The 26,051-nt window shown below is 45.7% G+C and overlaps 1 protein-coding gene across 4 annotated transcripts in view; it reads left to right on the top strand.

Moving 5' to 3' along the window:
• Positions 1–2,766: 2,766 nt before the first annotated feature.
• The window catches only part of MTMR14 (myotubularin related protein 14), an 83,350-nt gene continuing 60,065 nt past the window's right edge, over positions 2,767–26,051 (top strand). For all 4 annotated transcript variants that reach the window (XM_073591998.1, XM_073591996.1, XM_073591997.1 and 1 more), the window contains exons 1-2: positions 2,767–2,976; positions 9,673–9,821. In XM_073591998.1, coding sequence (XP_073448099.1) covers positions 2,887–2,976; positions 9,673–9,821 — 239 coding nt within the window. In that variant the 5' untranslated portion in view covers positions 2,767–2,886. The remainder of the gene's footprint in view (positions 2,977–9,672; positions 9,822–26,051) is intronic.

Below are 26,051 nucleotides of genomic sequence, written 5' to 3'. Positions count from 1 at the left end.
AATCCCAGACAGACACCATGATGTTGAGATCAGGGCTCTGCAAGGGCCAAACTATCATTTCCAGGACTCCTTGTTCCGAAGTTAGTTCTCAATAACATTGGCTGTATGTTTGGGGTCATTGTACTGTTGCAGAATAAATATGAGGCCAACCTCATGCCTCCCTGATTGTATGGCATAATGGATAAGTATCTGCCTGTGTTTCTCAGCATTGAGGACACCACTGATCCTCACCAAATCCCCAACTCCATTTTCAGAAATGCAGTCCCAAATTGGCCAGGAACCTCCACCATGCTTCACAGTTGCCTGCACTTATTATTGTACTACTCTCCAAACTGCCTCCTGCTACAGCCAAATACTTTTCAAATTTCGACTCATCAGTCCAGAGCACCTGCTGACATTTGTCTGCACCCCAGCTCCTATGTTTTCATGCATAAGCGGCGGAAACAATGCTAAGCAACTCAACTATGCACAAAAACATAGGAGCTGGGGTGCATAAAAATGACAGCAGGCGCTCCGGACTGATGAGGTCAAATTTGAAATATTTGGCTGCATTAGAGCATTGGGGTGCTATTCAATATAAATAGCACTGCAACACATGTAACCTGCATTGCCTAGCATTACCCCAATGCAGAAGTGTAAATGGGCCCTTAAACTTTTATTAGTTTTGGGTTTTATCAAATCTACCCAAAATTTGCTCTGCCACATCCTTACAACTGCCAGATCTCTGATCCCCCTTTTATGATAGAGCTCTGTCCTAAATTAAAATACATACAAGTAATAGAGCAAATGCCATCCTATGGACCCTGCTCTGGTCTTGATGACGTTAGGACTCCAGACTGCTGGAGCGCAGGGTTGCAGAAGCTCCAGGGAGCAGTCTAGTTGCGGGGAGGAGGATCAGGTAAGTATATCCCCTTTTATTGTTCCCCTAGACAAATACAAGCAATTAACCCTTGACAGCCTGCAAGGGATCATGTTTTATATACCCGGAGTTGCGCTTTAAATGATAAAAGGTACAGCTTTATTTTTTTTTCAAAATGTTATATTGTTGCCTTTTATTGTGACGTGTCATCAATGTATTCATACATACTTGTAAAGTTACTAAAAGGTCCACTTTAACCACTTACCGCCCAGCCTATAGCAGATTGACGGCCGGGAAGTGGTTGTGTTATCCTGACTGGGCCTCATATGACGTCCAGCAGGATAACATGCCGGCGCGCGCCTGCGGGTGCATCAGTCTGACACGCCGCATCTTCGATCGTGGTAAGGAGCCTCTGACAGAGGCTTCTTATTACGTGATCAGCTGTGACCAATCACAGTTGATCATCGCGTGAACCAGGAAGTGCCGGTAAACGGCATTCCTTGGTTCGCGCTGACAGGGAGAGTCGAACGACGGCTCTCCCTGTCAGAGGGGGGTCTGTGCTGATAATCAGCACATTGATTATCAGCACAGCCCCCATCAGATGTTCCAATCAGTGCCCAATAGCTGCCAGTCAGTGCCCCTCAATAATGTCTCCCAGTGCCCACCACAGTGCCAATCAGAGCCCACCACTGTGTAAATCAGAGCCCACCACTGTGTCAATCAGAGCCCACCACAGTGCCAATCAGAGCCCATCACAGTGCCAATCAGAGCCCACCACTGTGTCAATCAGAGCCCACCACAGTGCCAATCAGTGCCCATCAGTAACACCTGTCAGTACCGCATCATCAGCGCGATCTATTAGTGTCCATGAGTGCCACCTGTCAGTGCCAATCAATGCTGCCTATCAGTGCTGCCTGTTAGTGCCCATCAGTGTCACCTATCAGTGCCCATTGGTGCTGCATATCAGTGCCGCCTATCGGTGCCCATCAGTGCCGCCTATCAGTGCCCATCAAAATTCTACAAATCAGTGCCTCCTCATTAGTGCCCATCAGCGCTACCTTATCAGTGCCGCCTCATTAGTGCCCGTCAGTGGAGGAGAAAACAACATTTTATGAATTTTTTTCAAAAATTGATCAAATACGACCAAAAGAAAAGACATACAAAGTATCTTCTACATAAAAAAAAAAAAAAATTATATATATATATATATATATATATATATATATATATATATATATATATATATATATATATATATATATATGCATTTTTTATTTTTTTTTTACTCCAGTTTTTCCCATCTTTTTTAAATCATAAATTCTCTTGAGGGACAGGGACTGATCTGCACAGTCTGTGTACACTGTAAAGTGCTGCCTCAGCATGATGTAAATATGGGAAATATAAATTGCTTTTACAAATAGCCCAATTTGGCTTAGAACATAGCAAACTAGCAGTCTTGCCAGTATTTAGGGATAGAATGTGCTCTCTACTGCCACCAGCCTGCCGATATGGGACTTACAGCTGTACAAACCAATGTTGACTGTGCTCTCTACTGCCACCAGCCAGCCGAATGTGTAACTGCAGCTGTATAAATCGTGGCAGACTGTGCTCTCTACTGCCACCAGCCGAGCAGGCCTAATGCGGCTAATACAGCAGTGTCCCCGCTATGTAAACAATACCCGATCGTACTCTCTAGCGCCCAGCAGCGGCCAGATGTGGAACTACAGGTCTGTATTATGATGTTAGGGAGAAGCACGTTTCCTATTATAACTCCCCCAGCCGCCTCCGATCCCGCACACCCCTCCCCCTCCTCCTTATATCATATCCTAATTATTTTATATCATATGGGGGCTACTTATTTTCCCCAACCAACATGGCCGCCAAGTCGCCCCCGTGACGTCATTGCCGCCCGCGGGTGACAGGTGTCAGAGGCGTCATAAGGAAGCGTCAGGAGGGGTGCTACGGATGTACTGTCGGGCGGCTCCCGGTGCTCCGGTGTTGGGGCAGGGCCGCAGCCAGTGACCGCTATGGAGGAGCCCGGCCGGCAGAATGCGCTGGGGGAGCTGCTGGAGGAGTTCTCCCGGGCCCAGTTCCGGGCTAAGGACGCCGGAGGGAAGGTGAGGCGCTCGGTACCGGGAGCGCAGAGCGGAGGTTGTCATGGAGACGCCGGAGAGACGGGCCGTGTGTGAGGAGGAGCTCCGCAACAGCGCCCCCCTCCGCCCGCCGACTCACATGTCCGCCTGTCGGCCAATGCTGAGAACTGCACTGCCCAGGGGACTACAACTCCCAGCATGACCTCCTGACAGATCCTATTATTACAGGGGGACTACAACTCCCAGCATGACCTCCTGACAGGTCCTATTATTACACCGGGACTACAACTCCCAGCATGACCTCCTGACAGATCCTATTATTACACCGGGACTACAACTCCCAGCATGACCTCCTGACAGATCCTATTATTACACCGGGACTACAACTCCCAGCATGTCCTCCTGACAGGTCCTATTATTACAGGGGACTACAACTCCCAGCATGTCCTCCTGACAGGTCCTTTTTATACAGGGGGACTAAAACTCCCAGCATGACCTCCTGACAGATCCTATTATTACAGGGAACTACAACTCCCAGCATGACCTGACAGGTCCTATTATTACACCGGGACTACAACTCCCAGCATGACCTCCTGACAGATCCTATTATTACAGGGGGACTACAACTCCCAGCATGACCTCCTGACAGGTCCTTTTATTACAGGGGGACTACAACTCCCAGCATGTCCTCCTGACAGGTCCTTTTATTACAGGGAACTACAACTCCCAGCATGACCTCCTGACAGGTCCTTTTATTACAGGGGGACTACAACTCCCAGCATGTCCTCCTGACAGGTCCTTTTATTACAGGGGGACTAAAACTCCCAGCATGACCTCCTGACAGGTCCTATTATTACAGGGAACTACAACTCCCAGCATGACCTGACAGGTCCTATTATTACAGAGAACTACATCTCCCAGCATGACCTCCTGACAGGTCATATTATTACAGGGGGACTACAAATCCCAGCATGACCTCCTGACAGGTCCTTTTATTACAGGGGGACTACAACTCCCAGCATGACCTCCTGACAGATCCTATTATTACAGGGGGACTACAACTCCCAGCATGACCTCCTGACAGGTCCTATTATTACAGGGGGACTACAACTCCCAGCATGACCTCCTGACAGATCCTATTATTACAGGGGGACTACAACTCCCACCATGACCTCCTGACAGGTCCTATTATTACAGGGCGACTACAACTCCCAGCATGACCTCCTGACAGGTCCTATTATTACACCGGGACTACAACTCCCAGCATGACCTCCTGACAGATCCTATTATTACACCGGGACTACAACTCCCAGCATGACCTCCTGACAGATCCTATTATTACAGGGGGACTACAACTCCCAGCATGTCCTCCTGACAGGTCCTATTATTACAGGGGACTACAACTCCCAGCATGACCTCCTGACAGGTCCTATTATTACACCGGGACTACAACTCCCAGCATGACCTCCTGACAGATCCTATTATTACACCGGGACTACAACTCCCAGCATGACCTCCTGACAGATCCTATTATTACACCGGGACTACAACTCCCAGCATGACCTCCTGACAGATCCTATTATTACAGGGGGACTACAACTCCCAGCATGTCCTCCTGACAGGTCCTATTATTACAGGGGACTACAACTCCCAGCATGTCCTCCTGACAGGTCCTTTTTATACAGGGGGACTAAAACTGCCAGCATGACCTCCTGACAGGTCCTATTATTACAGGGAACTACAACTCCCAGCATGACCTGACAGGTCCTATTATTACAGAGAACTACATCTCCCAGCATGACCTCCTGACAGGTCATATTATTACAGGGGACTACAAATCCCAGCATGACCTCCTGACAGGTCCTTTTATTACAGGGGGACTAAAACTCCCAGCATGACCTCCTGACAGATCCTATTATTACAGGGGGACTACAACTCCCAGCATGTCCTCCTGACAGGTCCTTTTATTACAGGGAACTACAACTCCCAGCATGACCTCCTGACAGGTCCTTTTATTACAGGGGGACTACAACTCCCAGCATGTCCTCCTGACAGGTCCTTTTATTACAGGGGGACTAAAACTCCCAGCATGACCTCCTGACAGATCCTATTATTACAGGGAACTACAACTCCCAGCATGACCTCCTGACAGGTCTTATTATTACACCGGGACTACAACTCCCAGCATGACCTCCTGACAGGTCTTATTATTACAGAGAACTACATCTCCCAGCATGACCTCCTGACAGGTCCTATTAATACAGGATGCGAGGGGGGGTGGGGCGGGCAGGCATGGACCATAAATATTTAGAAAGGTGTGTTGGACCAAAAGTCCAAGATAATTTTAATTGTAATGGAAAAAAAGTCCTATAAAAAAACTGCAAATGCATTTTGGGCGCAACACCCCTCCCCCTTCATCAGGGATACAAGAACAGGCAGAAGTCCTCATAATGATGTTCAGTTTGGTATTAAACCCAGTCAGAGCTCAATCTGCTGAAATAAAACGAATTGCTTCCTGAAATCAGGTAAAAACACAAATCTGAAAAAAAACCAAAGGGCCCCAAACCACAGAGCTATGACTGATGGGCCCCTGTGCGAATAATGAGGAAAGTGCTGTGATTGGACGGGGAGAATACAGGAAAAGGGGCCGCAGAAAACCAAGGAGATAAATGGCAGTAAAAAGATGAATTGTCTGATGGAATCAATAATGACAAAGCTGTTGAAATAAAACTCCTTGGCTAAAAGTGCTAAACAAATATTTAGAGTATCGGAAAGGTTGAAATCAAAGATTTGCCAGTTCTATTCAAATTCTCCTGTCTGCATATCGGGGAGAGGAGCCGCCGCAGACACTATAAGGGAGATTTACTAAAACTGGAGAGTGCAAAATCTGGTGCAGCTCTGCATAGAAACCAATCGGCTTCAAACTTCAGTTTGTTCAATAAAGCTTTGCCAAAAACAAAAAAAACACCTGGAAGCGGATTGGTTTCTATGCAGACCTGCACCGCAACTTGCACGCTCCAGTTTTAGTGAATAATGAACTGAACGAGCGGTCCCAGTAGCTGAACTCGGATCAGTGCTCACCTGAGGCTAAGTATCATCATTCACGTCTGTATGTGTAGAGGAGAGCCGCCGCTGCTGCAAAGACTGAGTGCATTCATGACCACAGTTGGCCCCCAGTCACACCACTGCAACTTGTCCTGCAATCTGACAGTTTCAAATCACATGACAAGTCGCACTCTGTCAGTCGCACCGATTTCAAAAGTAGTTCCTGCACTATTTTCTGCAAGTTTAGGTAGACATCTGTGCATGAAGTCACACTGATGTCTTCCAAGTCACACCTGAAATAGCACTGAAATGCTACTTTGAAATCGTACTACTTCAAGTGAAGTAATATGATTTCAATGTCACGATCAGTGTGACCTGGGATGTAAAACCCCCAAAAATCTCAGCATGGCCTCCTGACAGGTCCTGTTATTACAGGGGATATACTGGGGGGACTACATATCCCAGCATGGCCTCCTGACAGGTCCTGTTATTACAGGGGATATACTGGGAGGACTACATATCCCAGCATGGCCTCCTGACTGGTCCTGTTATTACAGGGGATATACTGGGGGGACTACATATCTCAGCATGGCCTCCTGACAGGTCCTGTTATTACAGGGGATATACTGGGGGGACTACATATCCCAGCATGGCCTCCTGACAGGTCCTGTTATTACAGGGGATATATTGGGAGGACTACATATCCCAGCATGGCCTCCTGACTGGTCCTGTTATTACAGGGGATATACTGGGGGGACTACATATCTCAGCATGGCCTCCTGACAGGTCCTGTTATTACAGGGGATATACTGGGGGGACTACATATCCCAGCATGGCCTCCTGACAGGGCCTGTTATTACAGGGGATATACTGGGGGGGACTACATATCCCAGCATGGCCTCCTGACTGGTCCTGTTATTACAAGGGATATACTGGGAGGACTACATAGGACCAGTCAGGAGGCCATGCTGGGATATGTAGTCTTTCCAGTATATCCCCTGTAATAACAGGACCAGTCAGAAGCCATGCTGGGATGTTATTACAGGGGATATACTGGGGGGACTATATATCTCAGCATGGCCTCCTGACTGGTCCTGGTATTACAGGGGATATGCTAGGACTGAAGGCTCTTGAGTATTGAAGCAGGGGGGCTGTGATGATTTCAGGAAGCGATGTACAGCATCCTGCCAGCCCCTCTCACTAGCCTTGATCTGCCTGCATTGCATAGAGAAGCACAGAGACTGTGATGTCACTGGACCTAACATAAGGTATATAATGAAAATGGGTTTTATTTAAAATGTCATTGGAATGCTGATTTGGCGGGGGAGGTAAAATAGAAGCAAGAATACACTTTGAGCTGCTTGATCTGGCAGTAGGAAGTGGATGTGCGTTTCCTGAAGCTCTTTGGGTGATCGGTCAGGGAAGTGAAAGTGATTTCTTCTTCTTTCTGTGTTGTGTGTAAATGTCGCTCTTCTAAGAATTCTTTCCTAAAATCATTCATTGCAGACGGTCCTTTTCACAGAACCGGTCTGCAGGAATTGTGTTTCAGGAAACCAGTCATTTGAGGATTAAAGGGGAACTCTAGCCACACAACCTTCTTCTTTCTTTTTATTTATTTATTTTATTTTAACTTTCAATGGGACTGAACAGAAATTGGGACCACAGTCAGCTCTTCGATGGTTTGTGTCCCTAATGGGGATTGGGAATTGCTTCTTGTGTGGTCAGCAGGACCGGAAATGAGCAGTTCTGGCTGGTGTTGGGCTTTAAAGTATATTTAAACCTTGTAAAAGAACCTATTCAGCTTAAAATAGAAATTAAAGGCAAAACATTTGTGTGATTTTTTTTTTTTTATAAGCGATCACATTTCCTCTGTTCTCAGCTGCAGAAGGAGCTCAGGGTGCTGGGGGAGAAGAAACAGCAACACACTGGTCTTCCCAGTGAATGACTGGGCAGGGGGCGGGGACATGTCCGGGGGAAGCCTGATCATTGGAGGAGAGCAGGCACAGCCAGAAAACTGACCGTGGTGTGTTCTCCCGCTTGGTGTGATCAGTTTTTAATAGGAAAGCAGAGGGACTGGAAGGAACATCGGGGATTTCAGCAATACTAAGCGAACAGGATATTTTATAATAAAAGTACATGGTACAGCAGGAACATAATAGGAAATGTTGGGTTTACATATTCTTTAACTGGTTGACTTCTGGAAGATTTACCCCCCCCCCCCGTCCAGGCCGTTTTTTGGCGATTCGGCACTGCGTTAGTTTAACTGACAAATGCCCGGTAATGCGACGCTGTACACAAATACAATTTGTCATTTTTTTTTTTCCTACAAATAGAGCTTTCTTTTGGTGGTACTTGATCGCCTCTGCATTTTTTTATTTTTATTTGTTGTGCTGTAAACAAAAAAAAAAAAAAAAAATATATATATATATAACATTTTCTTTATTTTTTTCTGCTATAAAACATATCCAATAAAAAAAATTTAGGCCAATCTGTATTCTGCTGTTGAAAAAATTCCCAATATGTGTATATTGCTTGGTTTGCGAAAAAGTTAGAGCATCTACAAACTATGGGATATTTTTATTTATATACTAGTAATGGTGGCGATCAGCAACTTATAGCGGGGACTGTGATATCGTGGCAGACATTCTGACACCTTTTGGGAACCAGTGACACTAATACAGCGATTAATGCTAAAAATGTGCACTGTCACTGTACTAATGACACTGGCTGGGAAGGGGTTAACATCCGGGGCAGTGAAAGGCGTTAAATGTGCGCCTAGCCTGTGTTTTGCTAAACTGTGAGGTGCTTTTACTAGGGGAAGAGATGGAATTTATGCCCTGCTTTTCAGTGACACAGGATCAATGCCCCCCCCCCCCCCCCCTCCCCCCAGAAATCTGTCTCATTTACATAGGCAGATTGCAGTCCTGTCTCTGTGGTTGATGATTGGTGGGCACCAGTGGACATGGAGTCCGATGCCGGCTGATCAGCTCCCGCTGTGTACAATCCGAGCAGGAGCGAGCTGCCAGTGGCGTGCATTCACACCCCCTACCCAGAAGTGCAGGACGTTTATTCTGCTTATATTTTGCCTTCCCTGGATTCTCCCTCTACATGCCAATAAAAATACCAATTTAAACAAAACCTTCCTGGTTTCTTTACATACTTTTTTAGGAGGAGATATCACCGGGTCTCTGTGCTTCTTTTTTCAATACAGGCAGTTGATGGTGGGAGGAGCCAGCAGGGTGCTGACATCACAGCGCCTTGCCTCAGTATTCCCCTCCAAGAGCCCTGATGCATGCAGTGGGTTGGCTTCTGGGAGGAGTTATGCAAATATCAAAATTCTTTGCTGTGTAGACGTCACCCTGGCAGGAGTGGGTGTTTCCTAAGCAGGCTGTATTGGACCACCCTAGGTAACGCCCGCAGGGAATGCTGAGCCTCAACAGTCTAAAAAAAAAAAAGAAATTAAATCCAATAAATCAAAGGGATGGGACAGGGTTCAGTCAGACTGGGGAAGAAAAGGTTTAGCTGATGATGGATGTCGTCCAGCCAGGAAACGAGGCGGGCTGGATCTGACTTGCTGTGTGCATGTGTTTTTTTTTTTTTGTTTTTTTTTTATTTAATTATTTTTTGTTTTTATAATAATAATAATAATAATAATAATAATATTTAATATTATAGGTGGAGAGAATTGAGAGGCGATGTCTGGAGTTTTTTGGCAAGGACTATTCCTACAGCATCATCCAGAACCCCAACGGCGAGCTCAGCAGCCACTACCCCCGGCAGATCGTCTTCCTGGAGTATGAAAGCACAGAAGAGGACAAACACATGTATGTGAGACACCTTTTACATTTTTCTTTTATTTTCAGTTCGACAGATTCAGAAAGCCGACCAATTGAAGAGCTTGCAGGCTTTAACTAGTTGCTGCCCGCCCACCGTCAAATGGCGGCGGGGCGGCTCTCGTTCTGGGACGACATTGTATGAGGGTGCGCGGCGATCGCGCTGTGTTGCTAGGACACGGCGAGACCCTGATCTCTGTAAGATCTGTAATATATTATATTTTTTTAAATTGTCGGTTCTTTTGTTTTCTAGCTCAAAAAAACTGATGCAGAGGTGATCAAATGCCACCAAAAGAAATCTCTATTTGTGGGGGGGGGGGGGGACCTCAATTTTATTTGGTGCAATCGTGCGTTGCTGCACCAATTCCCAGTTAAAGCAGCACAGTGCCGTCTTGCAAAAAATGGCCGGGGGGGGGGGGGGGGGGGGTAAATCGTTAATAAGCTGACACCAGAGTTTGACTGATTTTTTTTTTTTGGTACTGTAATCTCACCATGTCTCATGAGATTACTACATGCGGCATTCTCCGCTGTTCGAAGCGGTTTTAAATCGCTTCACTCTGCAAAAGGAGACACTATCTGCACCGCTTCATAAACAAGCGCTCAGAGAACGATCTCCTCCGAGAACTCAGCAGAGGTTATTTTCCACTGCTTGATAAACGGACACCTAATATAAAAAATAAATTTCCATGCTTTTCAACTATAACATTTTCTCCTCTAGCTGCAAATCTTCAATGACTAAAAAATGACACCTTGACAAAAACAATAAAAACATTACAAGCTGAGCTACTAATCATCTGCTCCACTTCTTACTAGAAAACGTATCGCTCCTTTTTGTATTAAGGCAAAAGACGAAATAAAAAAAAAAAATCAAACATATCGGTGTGTAACATTAATCTCCTTCACAATATTTCATTTTACATTTCATTATATTGGCTTTCATTTAGTATATTGTTTGATAGATAATACTACATTTTGGGAGGGAGATTTATGTTGCACACTGTTTTTGATTTGTTTGATTAATTTCTGTTAATATTGTCTGCACATGCAATGGGAGATGTGTTTCCTGATACGAACGCGTATAAATAATAGCACTGCTTCTGATGTGGGGTGTGTGGGGGTGTGTGTTTTTTTTTTATTTTTTCTCTTTCTATTGAACTGCAGACAGTGGGATTGATTTACTAAAACTAGAGTGCAAAATCTGGTGCAGCTCCGCATAGAAGGCAATCGTGTTCCAGGTGTTTTTTTTTTTTGTCAAAGTTTAATTGAACACGCTGAAGCTAGAAGCTAGATTGGCTGCCATGCACAGCTGCATCAGATTTTGCAAGGATTTTTAGTAAATCAACCCCAGTGCTGCCAAAACTCAAAAGGCCTTAAAATAACATGACCAGTAATTGTATGAAGTGTGTGCAGTGGTGTATTTAAGTTTTGTGCTGCCCTAGGCCTGACTAAACCCATGCACCCCTAATTTAAATATGACCCGCCCCTTCTTGTCAAGGCCACACCCCTTTGAGTTTAAGTCCCACCCTGTCATCCGTAAACCACATACCTTTCCATTTTAGGCTCCATCTTTTCATCTTAGAGCTCCACCTCTTCCTCTCTCTACGTTAAAAGTGGGTACCAAGTGTAGCCTCGCCGGTGCCCATCAGCGCAGCCTCGCCGGTGCCCATCAGCGCAGCCTCGCCGGTGCCCATCAGCGCAGCCTCGCCGGTGCCCATCAGCGCAGCCTCGCCGGTGCCCATCAGCGCAGCTTCAACAGTAGCCGTCAATGCAGCCTCATCAGTGCAGGTTATCAGTGGCCATCAGTGCGGCCTCATCAGTGCCCATCACTGTAGCAAATCAGTGCAGCTTAAGAGTACCGCCTAATCAGTGGCAATCAGTGCAGCCTTAACCTCTTTAGAGCCCTTTAACACTGAAAGCGCCCGGGCGTCATTGGTAAAGTGGTGCTATTTTTAGCACAGCTTTACCGTCGTTTTAGCGGCGCTATTCAGCCGATAGCGGGGCAGTTTTAACCCTCGCTAGCGGCTGAAAAGGGGTTAAATCCGCCAGCAAAGCGGCGCTGTGGGTCGTTTTAACCCTTTTTTTTCGGCCGCTAGCGGGAGTTAAAAGCGCCCTGCTAACGGCCAAAATCCCCTGCAAAAATGACGGTAGATCACTGATAAAAATATCGGCGTTTTAATAGCGATGGCGCCAACACCCCAGTGTGAAAGGGATCTTAGTGAAAGTTCATGTACTGCAAAGTTTGCAGTACATGAACTCTCACTGAAGGTGGAGTGTTTAATGAGTTTGTAGCAAAGGCAAAGGATCACTTTATTGCAGCATCATGATCTGTAAATTAATTTCCATATTGAGCACAGATTAGCTGCAATAAAGTGATCCCATGCATGTGCTAAATAGAAGAGTAATAGAAATGTACTTTACTTTACCTGCTGTCCTGGCTAGAGGGTAGGGGGTTCCCCTCCATGCTTCTCTCTCTCTCCTCCTCCTCCTTCTCGTCCTGTCATCAGACAGACCCCGCCCCTGGCTGGGGAGACGAGCGGAGCAAAAGAGGGCCAAACGGAGGAGGGTAGAGGGCGGAGCTTTAGGCTCCGCCCCCGCCCTTCCGAATTACATGCAGCCAGACACCGGCCGCTTATGGGGATGTGAGCAGCTTCCCCCACGGCCAAGCACGCCATCACACCACAGCAAACCCTGCATTTGTGCGGGAGAAGGCCGCGGGATACGGGAGGCGGGCGGGCGGGGGGGGCGGCTGTTTCGCCGCCCCCCCGCAAAGTGCCGCCCTAGGCCTGGGCCTTGTTGGCCTAGGCCTAAATACAGCACTGAGTGTGTGTGTGTGTGTTCAACCTTAACCTTTTGTAAGATAACCCATTCATCCAATAAGATAGAAATGAAAGGCAAAACATTTGTGTATAGATCTAAAAAGATCAATCTCATTCCCTCTGTTCTGCGTGAGCTGGGGGAGGAGAAACATCAGCACACTGATCTTCCCTGTGAATGTTTGTGGGTGGGGTCAGAACATGTCTGATCATTGGAGGAGAGCAGGCTGTTACCAGCACAACCATAAAAACTGACCACGCTGTGCTCTAATGCCTAGTGTCTTCCGTTTTTAATAGGAAAGCAGAGGGAGTGGCAGGAACACCAGGGATTTCACACAAAGGGAGCAATATAGAGAGAACAGGAGACTTTTTCATACAAGTACATGGTACAGCAGGCACATGTCAGGAAGATGAAATGTTGGGTTTACATATTCTTTAAGTGATTGTAAAAGTTTTTGCTTTACTTTAATGGGGGGGGGGGAAAGATGTTATACTTGCCTGCTAAAGTATGGCACAGAATTTTCCCTTACCTCCTCTTCTGAAATCCCCCACTGGCACTGTCCACTCCTTTTTACAAGTGACCCCCTCAGCAAGCCATGCACTCTCGAACTGGGCTGTGTGCATCCATAGCCACACAGTGCAGGTCAGCCACTCGCCCTGCTTCCTCCTCACTGCATTTAGAAACATAGAAAAGTGATGGCAGAAAAAGACCAAGTAGTCCATTGAGTCTGCCCCCCCTTCCCTTTTTTTTTTTTTTTTTTCCCCCCTGTTAACTTTGAGTATAGCTCTGTTTGTCCAAAGCATGTTTGGAGCTGTTTACTGTTGACTGTCTCACTACCTCTGCTTTATTCCAAGCATCAACTAACTTTTCAGTAAAATGAAAAACTAGCACGATTTTTTAACCTTCATGCAGGAAATGGTAAAAAAGATTTAGACTTTAGAGCTACTTTAAGTTTGGGGCTAAAGCAAACTTGTGCAGGGTCAACAGGTCCACTTTTTGGAGAAAAATTATATATGCACTCTTTGATTTAAAAAAAAAAAAAAAAAAAAAAATCTGCATTAATTAAATTGTTGTCTTTGTCTTCAGAGCATTGCACTCGTGATGAATGCATTGTCCATGCAATATACAGGCTTCTGCAGACTCTTCCTCCCTACAGACCTGGGGCCGGGCAATACAGACCTACCATTATGGGGATGGAGGACATAATCAGTGGCTACAAGTGTGGTGATGACGCTCTATTGAGATCTACAAATTCTTTGGTGGCAGATGGGAATTGTAGTCTCCTTTTACAGATCCCTGTGAATAGACACTGTGGCTGTCCATGCACTGCTGCACTGAATATGAAACTAAACAGGAGCCTGGGGGGGTGGGGGACGACTACCAAATTCCAGTAAAGGGGGGGGGGGCTGAAGTATGTGACCATGTTTCATGTTACACCAGTATTTGGGGTTTTACATGGGTGGGGAGAGGGGGTGAAGGAGTACACTATTTGACCCGGGATGGGCTTTAAAAGTGCTGCCTTTTTTTTTATTTATTTATTTTTTGATCATGGCAAATAATATCTAAAAAAGATAGGAATACTTATGTGAAAGGTTAGGTGAAAAAGATAACTATTCTGACTCGCTCACATTTATAATTAGTCACACCATGGACTTTGTCCCTCCATGATCAGGTCCTGTTGGCAGCTTCCAGCAACCGCTTTAGGGAAAACTTGAACATAGGTCAACATTGGGATTAATATACTCAAAGGGTAAAGGCTGTTCCTTGGCAAAGTGAATATTGGTAGATAAACACACTGAATTTTTTAATATGCTTTAGACTGTTTTTGTATTTTTTTTTTTTTTTTGGGGTGGTTAAGCAGGTGATTCATAGATGATGAAAGTTTGCTGTAAACTTTGAATTATCTGCTTATAGCTTAACAACAAACACACATGACATTCTCTCTGGGGACATACAATACCTAATCCCAGCAGGCCCTCTAGCAAAATGATTTTCATCATCCATCAGAAGAGCAGTGTCTGTTTAGCTCGGATCTGATCGCTTTATGGCTCTACAAGGGTAAGGGCTTTTGTAGAAGGCATTTGAGGTGCTTATGAAAGGCACATTAAACGCAGGTCAGCAGGTTATGATGTATCTTCAATGCTGTAGTGTGGATGATCATTCTGCAGCTGTGTCGGACCTGCTTTGCATTTCTTTGATTGCAGCAGGTCCTTTGAGCTGTGCTGCATTTAAATGCAAAAAACAGCATTTGACAGTAACGCCTAAAGGTGCTCTTAGTAGACCTTAGATGAGTTTTTCCAATTTTTTTTTTTTTCTTTTTTTTTTTTTTTCTTTCCTGTATCAGGTGACCGGCCAGTGGGTGTTGGGCAGCAAATGACAGCCTAGTAGGAGCATCATCCAGGAACAAAGCAAAACCCTACCATTTTTCCCTCAATTGTGAGACTGCCTACACACGGGTTTTCTCTTCCACCTGGCTTAGTGATTCTAAACCTTTAAATTTAGAGAAAAAAAACCCCAAAAAACAAACATGCTATATTTCCCTGCAACGATTTTGCACAAAGCAGCCCGATCTGCCTTCTGGGGTCCCCCACCAGCACTCCTGGCTCCTCCTGCCTTCCGAGTACCCACCCAGCAAGCTGCTTTCTAGTGGGGGTACTCTTGCAGGCTCGCTCCCAAGTACCGCTGCCTGCGTCCATAGACATTCATAGAGCCCTGCTCCCGAGTCATAGGATTTGATTGACAGTCAATGGCTCCTACTGCTATCTGTCTGCCCTGTGAGGAGGGAGAGAGAGACGCTGTTTGCATGCTCAGTGCTGGATCAAGATTGGGGCTCAGGTAAATATAAGGGGGGCTCCTGGACACAGAAGGGTGGTTTGTGTGTGTGTGTTTTTGGTTTTTTTTTTTTTTTGTTTAATTTATTTTTCTAAATGCAGAGAAAGCATGAATCGCTTGCCGACCAGCCGCCGCAGTTTTACTACGGTAGAATGGCACGGCTGGGCGAAACAACGTTGCCTTGCGTCGCTTCGCCTTTTGGCCACTGGGGGCGCATGTGCCCGGTGGGCGCAATGATCGCCGGGCTCCCGCGATCGCTCGTGACAGAGCGAGAACCAGGATCTGTGTGTGCAAACACATAGATCCCGGTTCTTTCAGGGGAGAGGAGACAGATTGTGTGTTCATACTATGTATGAACACCTCTCTCCCTCTAGACCAGGGGTCCTCAAACTTTTTAGACAGGGGGCCAGTTCACGGTCCCTCAGAATGTTGGGGGGCCGCACTATAGTTTAAAAAAAATATGAACTAATTCCTAAATTCCTATGCACACATCTTTTTTGTAGTGCAAAAGAATAAAAGAATGAATAATAAATAATAATATATATAGGGGATGGACAGGGGGACAGAGGGGGGGGGCAGTGGGATGGACAGGGGGACTGAGGGGGGGGGGGGCAGTGGGGTGGACAGGGGGACAGAGGGGTGGACAGGGGGACAGAGGGGTGGACAGGGGGACAGAGGGGTGGACAGGGGGACAGAGGGGTGGACAGGGGGACAGAGGGGGGGACAGTGGGGTGGACAGGGGGACAGAGGGGGGGGGACAGAGGGGGGGGGACAGAGGGATGGACAGAGGGATGGACAGAGGGATGGACAGAGGGATGGACAGTGGGATGGACAGTGGGGTGGACAGTGGGATGGACAGGGGGATGGACAGTGGGATGGACAGTGGGGTGGACAGGGGGACAGTGGGATGGAAAGAGGGGGGGACAGAGGGGGGGGACAGTGGGGTGGACAGGGGGACAGGGGGGGGGTGGGCAGTGGGGTGGACAGAGGGGGTGGACAGAGGGGGTGGACAGTGGGATGGACAGTGGGATGGACAGTGGGATGGACAGTGGGGGGGACAGTGGGGGGGACAGTGGGGGGGACAGTGGGATGGACAGTGGGGGGGACAGAGCGATGGAAAGGTGGACAGAGGGGGTGGACAGAGGGGGTGGACAGAGGGGGTGGACAGAGGTCCTCACTTGTTAGTAGGCTGTTGCCTGAAGCCTCCGCTCTCGCTGTCACTCTTCGCGCCTCCTGTCTCGCTGTCACCTTCCGCGCGGGACTGTGCTGGAAACTACACTTCCCAGCATGCAGCGCGGCACACGGAGCCCTCCATTACTGGGGTGGGGGAGGCGGCTTGAGCGGAGCGGATATGCTCCCTGCCGAAGCAGAGTGGACCTGCCCAAGCCAAGCCGACCTGGCCCCGGCCCGAGCCTGGCCTGTCGGGAATCCGGCCCTGGGTGGGGTGGGCCGGATAAATGTCCTCGGCGGGCTGCATGTGGCCCGCGGGCCGTAGTTTGAGGACCCCTGCTCTAGACAGTCCCCTCCCCCCACAGTTAGAAACACACACAGGGAACACATTTAACCCCTCGATCGCCCCCTAGTGTTAACCCCTGCCAATGACATTTACACAGTAATCAGTGCCTTTTTATAGCACTGATCATTGTATAATTGTCAATGGTTTCAAAAATGTGTCAAGTGTCCGATGTGTCTGCCACAATGTTGCAGTCCTGATAAAAATCGCAGATCGCTACCATTACTAGTAATAAAAATGCCATAAATCTATCCCCTATATTATATTATAATATTTTTTTTCCCAAAAATATGGAAAATACATGTCGGCCTAAACTAAGGAAAAATGTTGGTTTTTTTTTTGTTTGTTTTTTTTTTTGTTTTTTTATTAAAAAAAAAGAAAAATATGGGATATTTATTATAGCAAAAAGTAAAAGATATTGTGTGTAGAGCTTGCGGCGGACAAGTCGGACACCTAACTGACACTTTTGACTAATGATACTGACAGGGAAGGGGTCAACATCAGGGGCGATCAAAGGGTTAAAGGTGTGCCTAGGGAGTGCTTTCTAACTGGGGGGGGGGGATGCTTGTACTGTGGGAAGGCAGAGATCCCTGCCTTCCCTTGCTACAGAACGACGATCTGCCTTGTTCACATAGGCAGATCAGCGTTCTGCCTGTGCCTCGAACAATCGGTGGGTCCAATCACAGCAGGAGCGGGTCACTGGTGGTGCACGTGTGCACCCCAGACCTAGGAGGTGCAGAATCGCGTACAGGTACGTGATTCTGCACAGAATGGCGGCCCTTTCACAGTAAATGTACGTGGGGCGGTCCGCATCGGGTTAACTGTGGATCTTGTAAGTGTTTGTTTTTAACCATTTGTTCTGAATACAATACTTGTGAATGTTGCACTTTGAAGCGCCTCCTGTTTCCCTTTCTACTTAGAGCCCTTGCACACTGGGGCGGTTTGCAGGCGCTATTGCGCTAATAATAGCGCCTGCAAACCGCCCCGAAAGTGCAGATGCTTGTATTCCAGTGTGCAAGCCCAGAGGGCTTGCACACTGGAGCGATGCGCTGTCAGGACGGTAAAAAAAAGTCCTGCCAGCAGCATCTTCAGAGCGGTGAAGGAGCGGTGTGTATACCGCTCCTTTACCGCTCCTGCCCATTGAAATCAATGGGACGGCGCGGCTATACCGCCGGCAAAGCGCCTCTGCAGAGGCGCTTTGCGGTGGTATTTAACCCTTTCTCGGCCACTAGCGGGGGGTAAAACCGCCCCGCTAGTGGCCGCATACCGACGGTAAAACGCCGCTAATAATAGCGGCGTTTTACCGCCGACGCCGCCCCCCGCCCCAGTGTGCAAGGGCTAGTATGCTACCGGACCGTGCCTGTTTAGGCCCTATGCTCACTGGGCAATTAGCCCCGGTGCATGAGGCTCCAGTGTTTAGGTGCAGGTAGAGGGCTCAGTTTTGAATGCAAAAGGCTGCATTTGATGAATGCCCAGAATGCAAGAAGTCTGTGTTCCAAAAACTAGGTATTGTTTTTTTTTGTCATGTTTAGTGTTTTCAAAACTGGAAAAAAAAAAAAACAGTAATAGAGGGGAAATGGTCCAATGCAAACACTAGTTCTGGGGGGGGGGGGGGGGGGGGGGGGGCGTGGCCCCATGAGGGATTTTTTTTTTTTACTTTTCTGTTTTGGCTATTGGACAGCAAGTGAAGGTAAATCTCAATGGGACACAGCTGGGAGAAAGAACTGACTGGTTATATCACTCCCTTAGGGCCGGTTCACACAGGGGCGACTTGTCAGGCGACCTAGTCGCCTGACAAGTCGCCTCCCGTTCTGTGCTACGGAACCGTTCTAATAGGAGCTGCGCAAGTCGCTCCAACTTAGAAAAAGGTTCCTGTACTACTTTGGGGGCGACTTGCATAGACTTCTATGCAGAAGTCGTTTTGCAAGTCGCCTCGGAAGTCGTTTGCAGGTCGCCTCGCTGAGGTGACCTGCAAGTCATGCCGCCCCTGTGTGAACCGGGGCTTACTCTTTTCAAAATGGGGGGGGAACAAAAGTTTTGCCTAGTTCAACTTTACCCACTTGTCGACTGCACTATAGCCGAATGACAGCTATTGCGTGGCCGGCTAGTCCTATGACAGCATCTCGTGATCGTGCCTGTTGTGGGGTTGCGCAGGCAGCGTGCTCTGATTGTAGTGTCCTCCGGACTGCGGATTGGAGATTGAGGTAAAGAGCCACTCAACAGCTCTTTACCACGTGATCAGCTGTGTCCAATCACAGCTGACCACGGATGTAAACTGAAGTCGCTTATCGCCTTTCCCCACACTGACTGCAAGAGGAGAAGAGCTGTGAACAGAAAAAAAATGATAAATTGCCAATTAATTTTAGAGTACTCTGTAGAGTATAAGATTTCCTATCATTTGAGCCCAGTCTTGTCACAAAGAGTTAATCCAGCTCTGAGCAATCCTCTTTTATTGTTCAGTGAGATAAAACTTGACAAACTGACAAAAAACTTTGTCAAATCCTCCCCCTTGCTGTGAGTGACAGGTGATTTACATCTCGTGCACTAGCCTAAGACATGCATTATTTTTTAATTCCCTCCTCCAACTCCTTTCTTCAGCAGCTCTGCAAGGATTGGCTGTTCCACACCTCGGCATGATTTGGCATGCTGAAGTCATGTGGTTACTTTCCTATCTTTTCACTGGATGTTAGAGATCATAGCAGAAGTTCAGTGTAAGAAATACACAGGAGAAAATGCATATTGACAAGGGGAGTGTAGAGGTGGGCGGGGAGTGTAGAGGTGGGCGGGGAGTCTACTGACATCACGACTCCACCCACCGAGCTCCAGACAACAGACCCTCCCACAGAATCTGCAGTTTTTCGGGTCTCATAACAGACAGAGGGGAGACATTTGACAGGTAAAGATACATGCAGGAGGTATGTATATCCTTATAGATAACCCCTATGGCAGTAGTTTAGAAAGGATGACATTGGGTTTACATCCACTTTTAAGGATGCACATTAGTGCTGCATGGTGAGGAGTGAAAAATGTGGGTGGAACTCCGCTTTAATTTCGGTCTTCGTTTAGCAAAAAAAAAAAAATATCCAGTGGTGATTTAATACCACCAAAAGAGAGCTCTATTTGTATGAAAAAAAATGATAAAAATGTCATATGGGTACAGTGTTGTGCGACAGCGCTGAAAATTGGCCTGGGCAGGAAGGGGTAAAAGTGCCCAGTAGGTAAGTGGTTAAAAAGGTAGGAGAGACTGTCTGGCAGCTATGAAAGTATTAAAACAAAAACCTCATTCTTAACAAATGGGAATTGGGTAACAAGTGAGTGCCAGATGGGCTAGTATTTTTTTTTTTTCCCCTCTGTGGAGATGCTTTGAAATTGTTGTGGTCCAGAATTACGGCTTGTACCCATTTTACCACCAAGGTGGTCAGTGGCCAATTTAAACTTATGAGAACACTAACTGCCTATTTGAGATGATTGACTCTGAGACCGCAGAAGCAAGATTGCTATCATTAAACCAAGAAGACCGTGTACAATATAATGGGGGAGACTTACTAAAACTGGTGCACAGAGAATCTGCTGCAGCTCTGCATACAACCCCTGGCAAAAATTATGGAATCACCAGTCCCTGAGGATGTTCCTTCAGTTGTTTATTGTTGTAGAAAAAAAGCAGATCACAGACATGGCCAAAAACTAAAGGCATTTCAAATGGCAACTTTCTGGCTTTAAGAAACGCTAAAAGAAATCAAGAAAAATAATTGTGGTGGCCAGTAACAGTTAGATTTATAGAATAAGCACAGGGAATAAATTATGGAATCGCTCAACTCTGAGGAAAAAATTATGGAATCATGAAAAACAAACAAACAAAATAACACTCCAACACATCTCTAGTACTTTGTTGCACCACCTCTGGCTTTTATAACTGCTTGCAGTCTCTGAGGCATTGACTTAATGAGTGATACACAGAACTCTTCATCAATCTGGCTCCATCCTTCTCTGATTGCTGTTGCCAAATCATCTTTGCAGGTTGGAGCCTTGTCATGGACCATTTTCTTTAACTTCCACCACAGATTTTCAATTGGATTGAGATCAGGACTGTTTGCAGGCCATGACATTGACCTTATGTGTCTTTCTTCAAGGAATTTTTTCACAGTTTTTGCTCTATGGCAAGATACATTATCATCTTGATAAATGATTTCATCATCCCCAAACATCCTTTCAATAGATGGGATAAGAAAAGTGTCCAAAATTTCAATGTAAACCTGTGCATTTATTGAAGATTTAATGACAGCCATCTCCCCAGTGCCTTTACCTGACATGCAGCCCCATATCATAATTGACTGTGGAAATTTGCATGTTTTCTTCAGACAGTCGTCTGCATAAATCTCATTGCAACGGCACCAAACAAAAGTTCCAGCATCATCACCTTGCCCAATGAAGATTGGAGATTCATCACTGAATATGACTTTCATCCAATCATCCACAGTCCACGATTGCCTTTCCTTAGCCCATTGGAACCTTGTTTTTTTGTGTTTAGGTGTTAGAGATGGCTTTCTTTTAGCTTTTCTGTATGTAAATCCCATTTCCTTTAGGCGGTTTCTTACAGTTCGGTCACAGATGTTGACTCCAGTTTCCTCCCATTTGTTCCTCATTTGTTTTGTTGTACATTTTCTGTTTTCAAGGCATATTGCTTTAAGTTTTCTGTCTTGACGCTTTGATGTCTTCCTTGGTCTACCAGTATGCTTGCCTTTAACCACCTTCCCATGTTGTTTGTATTTGGTCCATGTTTTAGACACAGCCGACTGTGAACAACCAACATCTTGTGCAACACTGCGTGATGATTTACCCTCTTTAAGGAGTTTGATAATCCTCTCCTTTTTTTCAATTGACATCTCTGGTGTTGAAGCCGTGCTTCATGTCAGTCCACTTGTTGCAACAGCTCTCCAAGGTGTGATCACTCCTCTTTACCTACATACTAACAAGCAGATTTAATCTGATGCAGGTGTTAGTGTTTGTAATGAAAATTTACAGGGTGATTCCATAATTTTTTCCTCAGAATTGAGTGATTCCATAATTTATTCCCTGTGCTTGCTCTATAAATCTAACTGTTACTGGGCACCACAATTATTTTTCTTGATTTCTTTTAGTGTTTCTTAAAGCCAGAAAGTTGCCATTTGAAATGCCTTTAGTTTTTGGCCATGTCCGTGATCTGCTTTTTTTCTACAACAATAAACAACTGAAGGAACATCCTCAGGGACCGGTGATTCCATAATTTTTGCCAGGGGTTGTAGTAACCAATCGGCTTCTAACTTTTAGCCTAGGTTCACATTGAAGTGATTTGGCAATGGCACCATCCGAATCGGTGTGGCGCTGCACTGATTCCCAAAAGTCGTTTCTGTACTACTTTTTGGAGACTTCGGGGTGCGCTTTCCATAGACATCTGTGCAGCAACCCCCAAAGAAGTCGGGACTGACATGCGGGAATTAACTCGCACAATTTCATTCCCGCTGTCGGTGTGAACCGGGGCTTATTGTCAAAGCTTCATTGAACAAGCTGAATTTAGAAGCGGATTGGTTTCTATGCACAGCTACACCAGATTCTGTGCACTCCGGTTTTAGTAAATCTTCCCCAATACCGTAACACTCCAGTAGGGTAGTATTGCTTTCAAAACCTTTTAAGTATAAATAACTGTATGGCATTCTGTATGGCTAATTTGTAGAATCTCTATTTCAGCTCTTATGTACATGTGACTATGGGTTTAGGTTTGTATAGTGTTTTTTTTTTTGTTTTTTTTTGTTTTTTTTTGATGTCCAACTCATTTAGGATTATACAGCAAAGCAAAGTGTAAATTCTAGTAACTCATAGCAGACATTCAGAATTTATTTATTTATTTTTTAATCTAACTGCAGTGAATTGAAATCTGGACACTATATGGATGCTGCAGATTTTGCCTTTGTCACTTGTGAAATATTCTGATGTGCAGGAAGAGGGCAGCACCTCCCTATGAAGTGGATCCATTGAAATGCTTGTGTCAGATTCTCCAAAGCTCGTGTTATCCCCCTGTGTGTTACATCTGGATTACTGTCTACATTTGTTAATCTGCCTTGTAAATATAAAAAGTATTTTCCTATAGTACATTATCATAATCTGGTTGGTCTGCTGAATACAACACAAGTGTCATTTATTCATTGTTGTCCGATGAATTACAAATCAGGACAGTAGGAACATCTATTACCAATTTCAGGCCCTGTGTCCCCTCATTCCAGATTACTCCCCCCTTCCTTGAGCCCAGCAGTTTGTGTTGTGTTTGTTTTGTCTTCCCTGCCCCCCCATGTTTTTTTGGGGCCAGTCACATGCATTGGGGCCTTTTCCACTTTACTAGTTTCCTGGTGCTGATCATAGTTGCCAACATTGTAAAAAAAAAATGTAGGGACCTTTTTTTTTTTGTCTGTAGGCACAGTCTTATAATTAGGGAGTGGTGCATTTGTTTTAAGGCATGGCCTAGAGGGGGAAGGAAAATGTGGCATGCTTGGCGTGTCGGGGCGTAAAACGGGTGTGGTTTCAATGGGATAGGGGGCGTGGCTTGAAGGGGTGTGTCTCAAAGGGCGTGTGGTCCGAGTCTGAGATGAACAAGGGATGGAGGGAGAAAGAAAGAGAATGAAAGAAATAGGAAGGGAAGGAGAGAGAGAAGGAAAGAAAGAGGGACGGAGGGACAGCAGGCCCAGATCCTACACCACAATAGAAATGTGTATTCCATAAAGTTTAACAATCAGCAGATAAAGATACTCCAAACACCTGGTGTTAGCACTTCAGTCATTCTGGCACCATGGTTGTTATGGTGTCAGGATGATTGAAGCGCATTATTACATTGTAATATAAAATTAAATAGTTCAACTCGCCATAATGCAGAATCAGTGGGAGCCCTGAGCGTGTTCCCTGCCACGTCGCCTGCCACCAGATGCCATCAGGCGTCCCCAGCGGAGTCCCTCCTTGCATCAGGCAAACGGGCTGTTTGCTTTGCAAAGGAAAATTTTCCCTTAGTTTAGTGAATGTGGTGAGAATTCACTTTGCAAAGAATACCCAATCACTTGCGAGGAAATGTGTGTTTTTTTTTTTTTTTTTTTTTTTTTTCTTGCACGTGATTGGACGATGGAAGTTGCCAGAACTTCACTAAGCTAAGGAAACATTCTCTGCAAATTGAGCAGCCTATTTGCCTTTAGTAAATCGACCCCAGTGAGTGCAGGGTAGGAGGGGCTTTGACACCCACAACTCCTAATCTGTTCTCAAGTCTTCTGGGTTGAGTTATACTAGATCAGTGGTTATCAACTTTTTGCTCGAAAATTACTCAGAACCTCCAAATTTTTTTTTTTTTTTCAGAGACCCTAGAGAATAAAATTGCGATCTTTGCAATTGTTATTGTCACACTATTTGCACAGCAGTGTTTTTTAAATACAATTTTTTTTTGGGGGGGGGGGGGGAATACACTTTAATGAAATTCATTGCAAAAAGACATCAATATATAACCCAATTTTTTTGGTAAATCTAAAAGACGTTACGCCGAGTAATTGTATAGCTAACATGTCATGCTTTAAAATTCCGCATTGGGAATGACAACAAACTACAATCATTCAAAAATTATTTTTTTTGTCCCTATTACAGGGAATGTAAACATTCCTTGTAATATAAATAATGGATGACCGGTCTTCTTCTCCCTTCTCCCTTTTTCCTTCTCCCTTCTCCCTTCTCCCTTCTTTTCCTTCTTTTCCTTCTTTTCCTTCTTTTCCTTTTCCTTCTTTTCCTTCTCCCTTCTTTTCCTTCCTTCCTTCCTTCCTTCCTTCCTTCCTTCCCTCCTTCCCTCCTTCCCTCCTTCCTTCCTTCCCTCCTTCCCTCCTTCCCTCCTTCCCTCCTTCCCTCCTTCCCTCCTTCCCTCCTTCCCTCCTTCCCTCCTTCCCTCCTTCCTTCCCTCCTTCCTTTTCATGAAGAGATCTGGGATCGCTAAGACCCCAAATCTTTTCTACCTTTATTGAAAGTAAAAAAAACAAAAAACGATCTGCTTAAAGAAAATAAGTTTACTTCCGCCCTAGACCAGAAAGTGATGTCATGACATCGCTCCGATCCTCCTAGATCAGAGGTTTCCAAACTATGGCCCTCCAGTTGTTCAGGAACTACAATTTACAATGCCTCATGGGAAGTGTAGCAACAGCTGGAGGGCCGTAATTTGGAGATCCATGTCCTAGATCATAGAGGATCTGGTCTCTTGCCACCTTTTATGGCCAGCCGCATAAACTGGCCTTTCCTGGGCTTGCCGGTAAGATGGGTAAGCCAGAGAAAAATCGTGGGGGGGGTTTAGCGACCCCTCCTGCAGCTTCTAAAAGCGATCCAGCGACTAATTAGCCACTCAGATTGCTTTTATGAGAAAAAGAATCGCCAGCTGAAAAAAAAAAAAAAAAAAAGATACCGGTTATGGCTTGTGACTTCAGCTATAACCTCAGTAAACCACTTCAAAGCTGCAACGTGTGTATACATATTAGTCTTGAAGTGGATATGTAGTGCTTGAGGGACCTAATAGAGGGAATGAGTGAGTGTGTGTGTGGACATGCTACATATTTGGCTGGGGATGCTGCAGAAGATAATATGAGGCTAGTAGAGATCAGTGCTATGACCATAATCCATATTCCCACTACAGACTGCTGAGGTCCAAGGGCTGCATGTGGCACTTGGCCAACAGGTTAGGCACCAGGGCACCAGATGGCATTCATCCTGGAAGACTGAGGACATCTTGTAAGGCACTGACAGGGGGATACATACATACGTACATACATATATACATGCATACATACACAAACTTTTCTTTTTTTATAAACTTCTAAGGGACACAATTTGAAAAATACAACCAGATTAGCCTTGAGTCGGGGTAATGGGCAGTGCAGTGATTTTGTAATAAAGGGCAAAAGCTTAATAGCCAATCAGTTTTTTACCATTTGACTGATCCTTAGTTTGAATGTGGAATCTGATTGCTTGCTGCAGTTTTTGCACTTCGTTGCCCATTAGATCAACTTTTTGAATTGCTT

Source organism: Aquarana catesbeiana, linkage group LG07, assembly GCF_042186555.1.
Source record: "Aquarana catesbeiana isolate 2022-GZ linkage group LG07, ASM4218655v1, whole genome shotgun sequence".
Classification (NCBI taxonomy): domain Eukaryota; kingdom Metazoa; phylum Chordata; class Amphibia; order Anura; family Ranidae; genus Aquarana; species Aquarana catesbeiana.
This window is presented reverse-complemented; position numbering and strand designations above follow the sequence as displayed.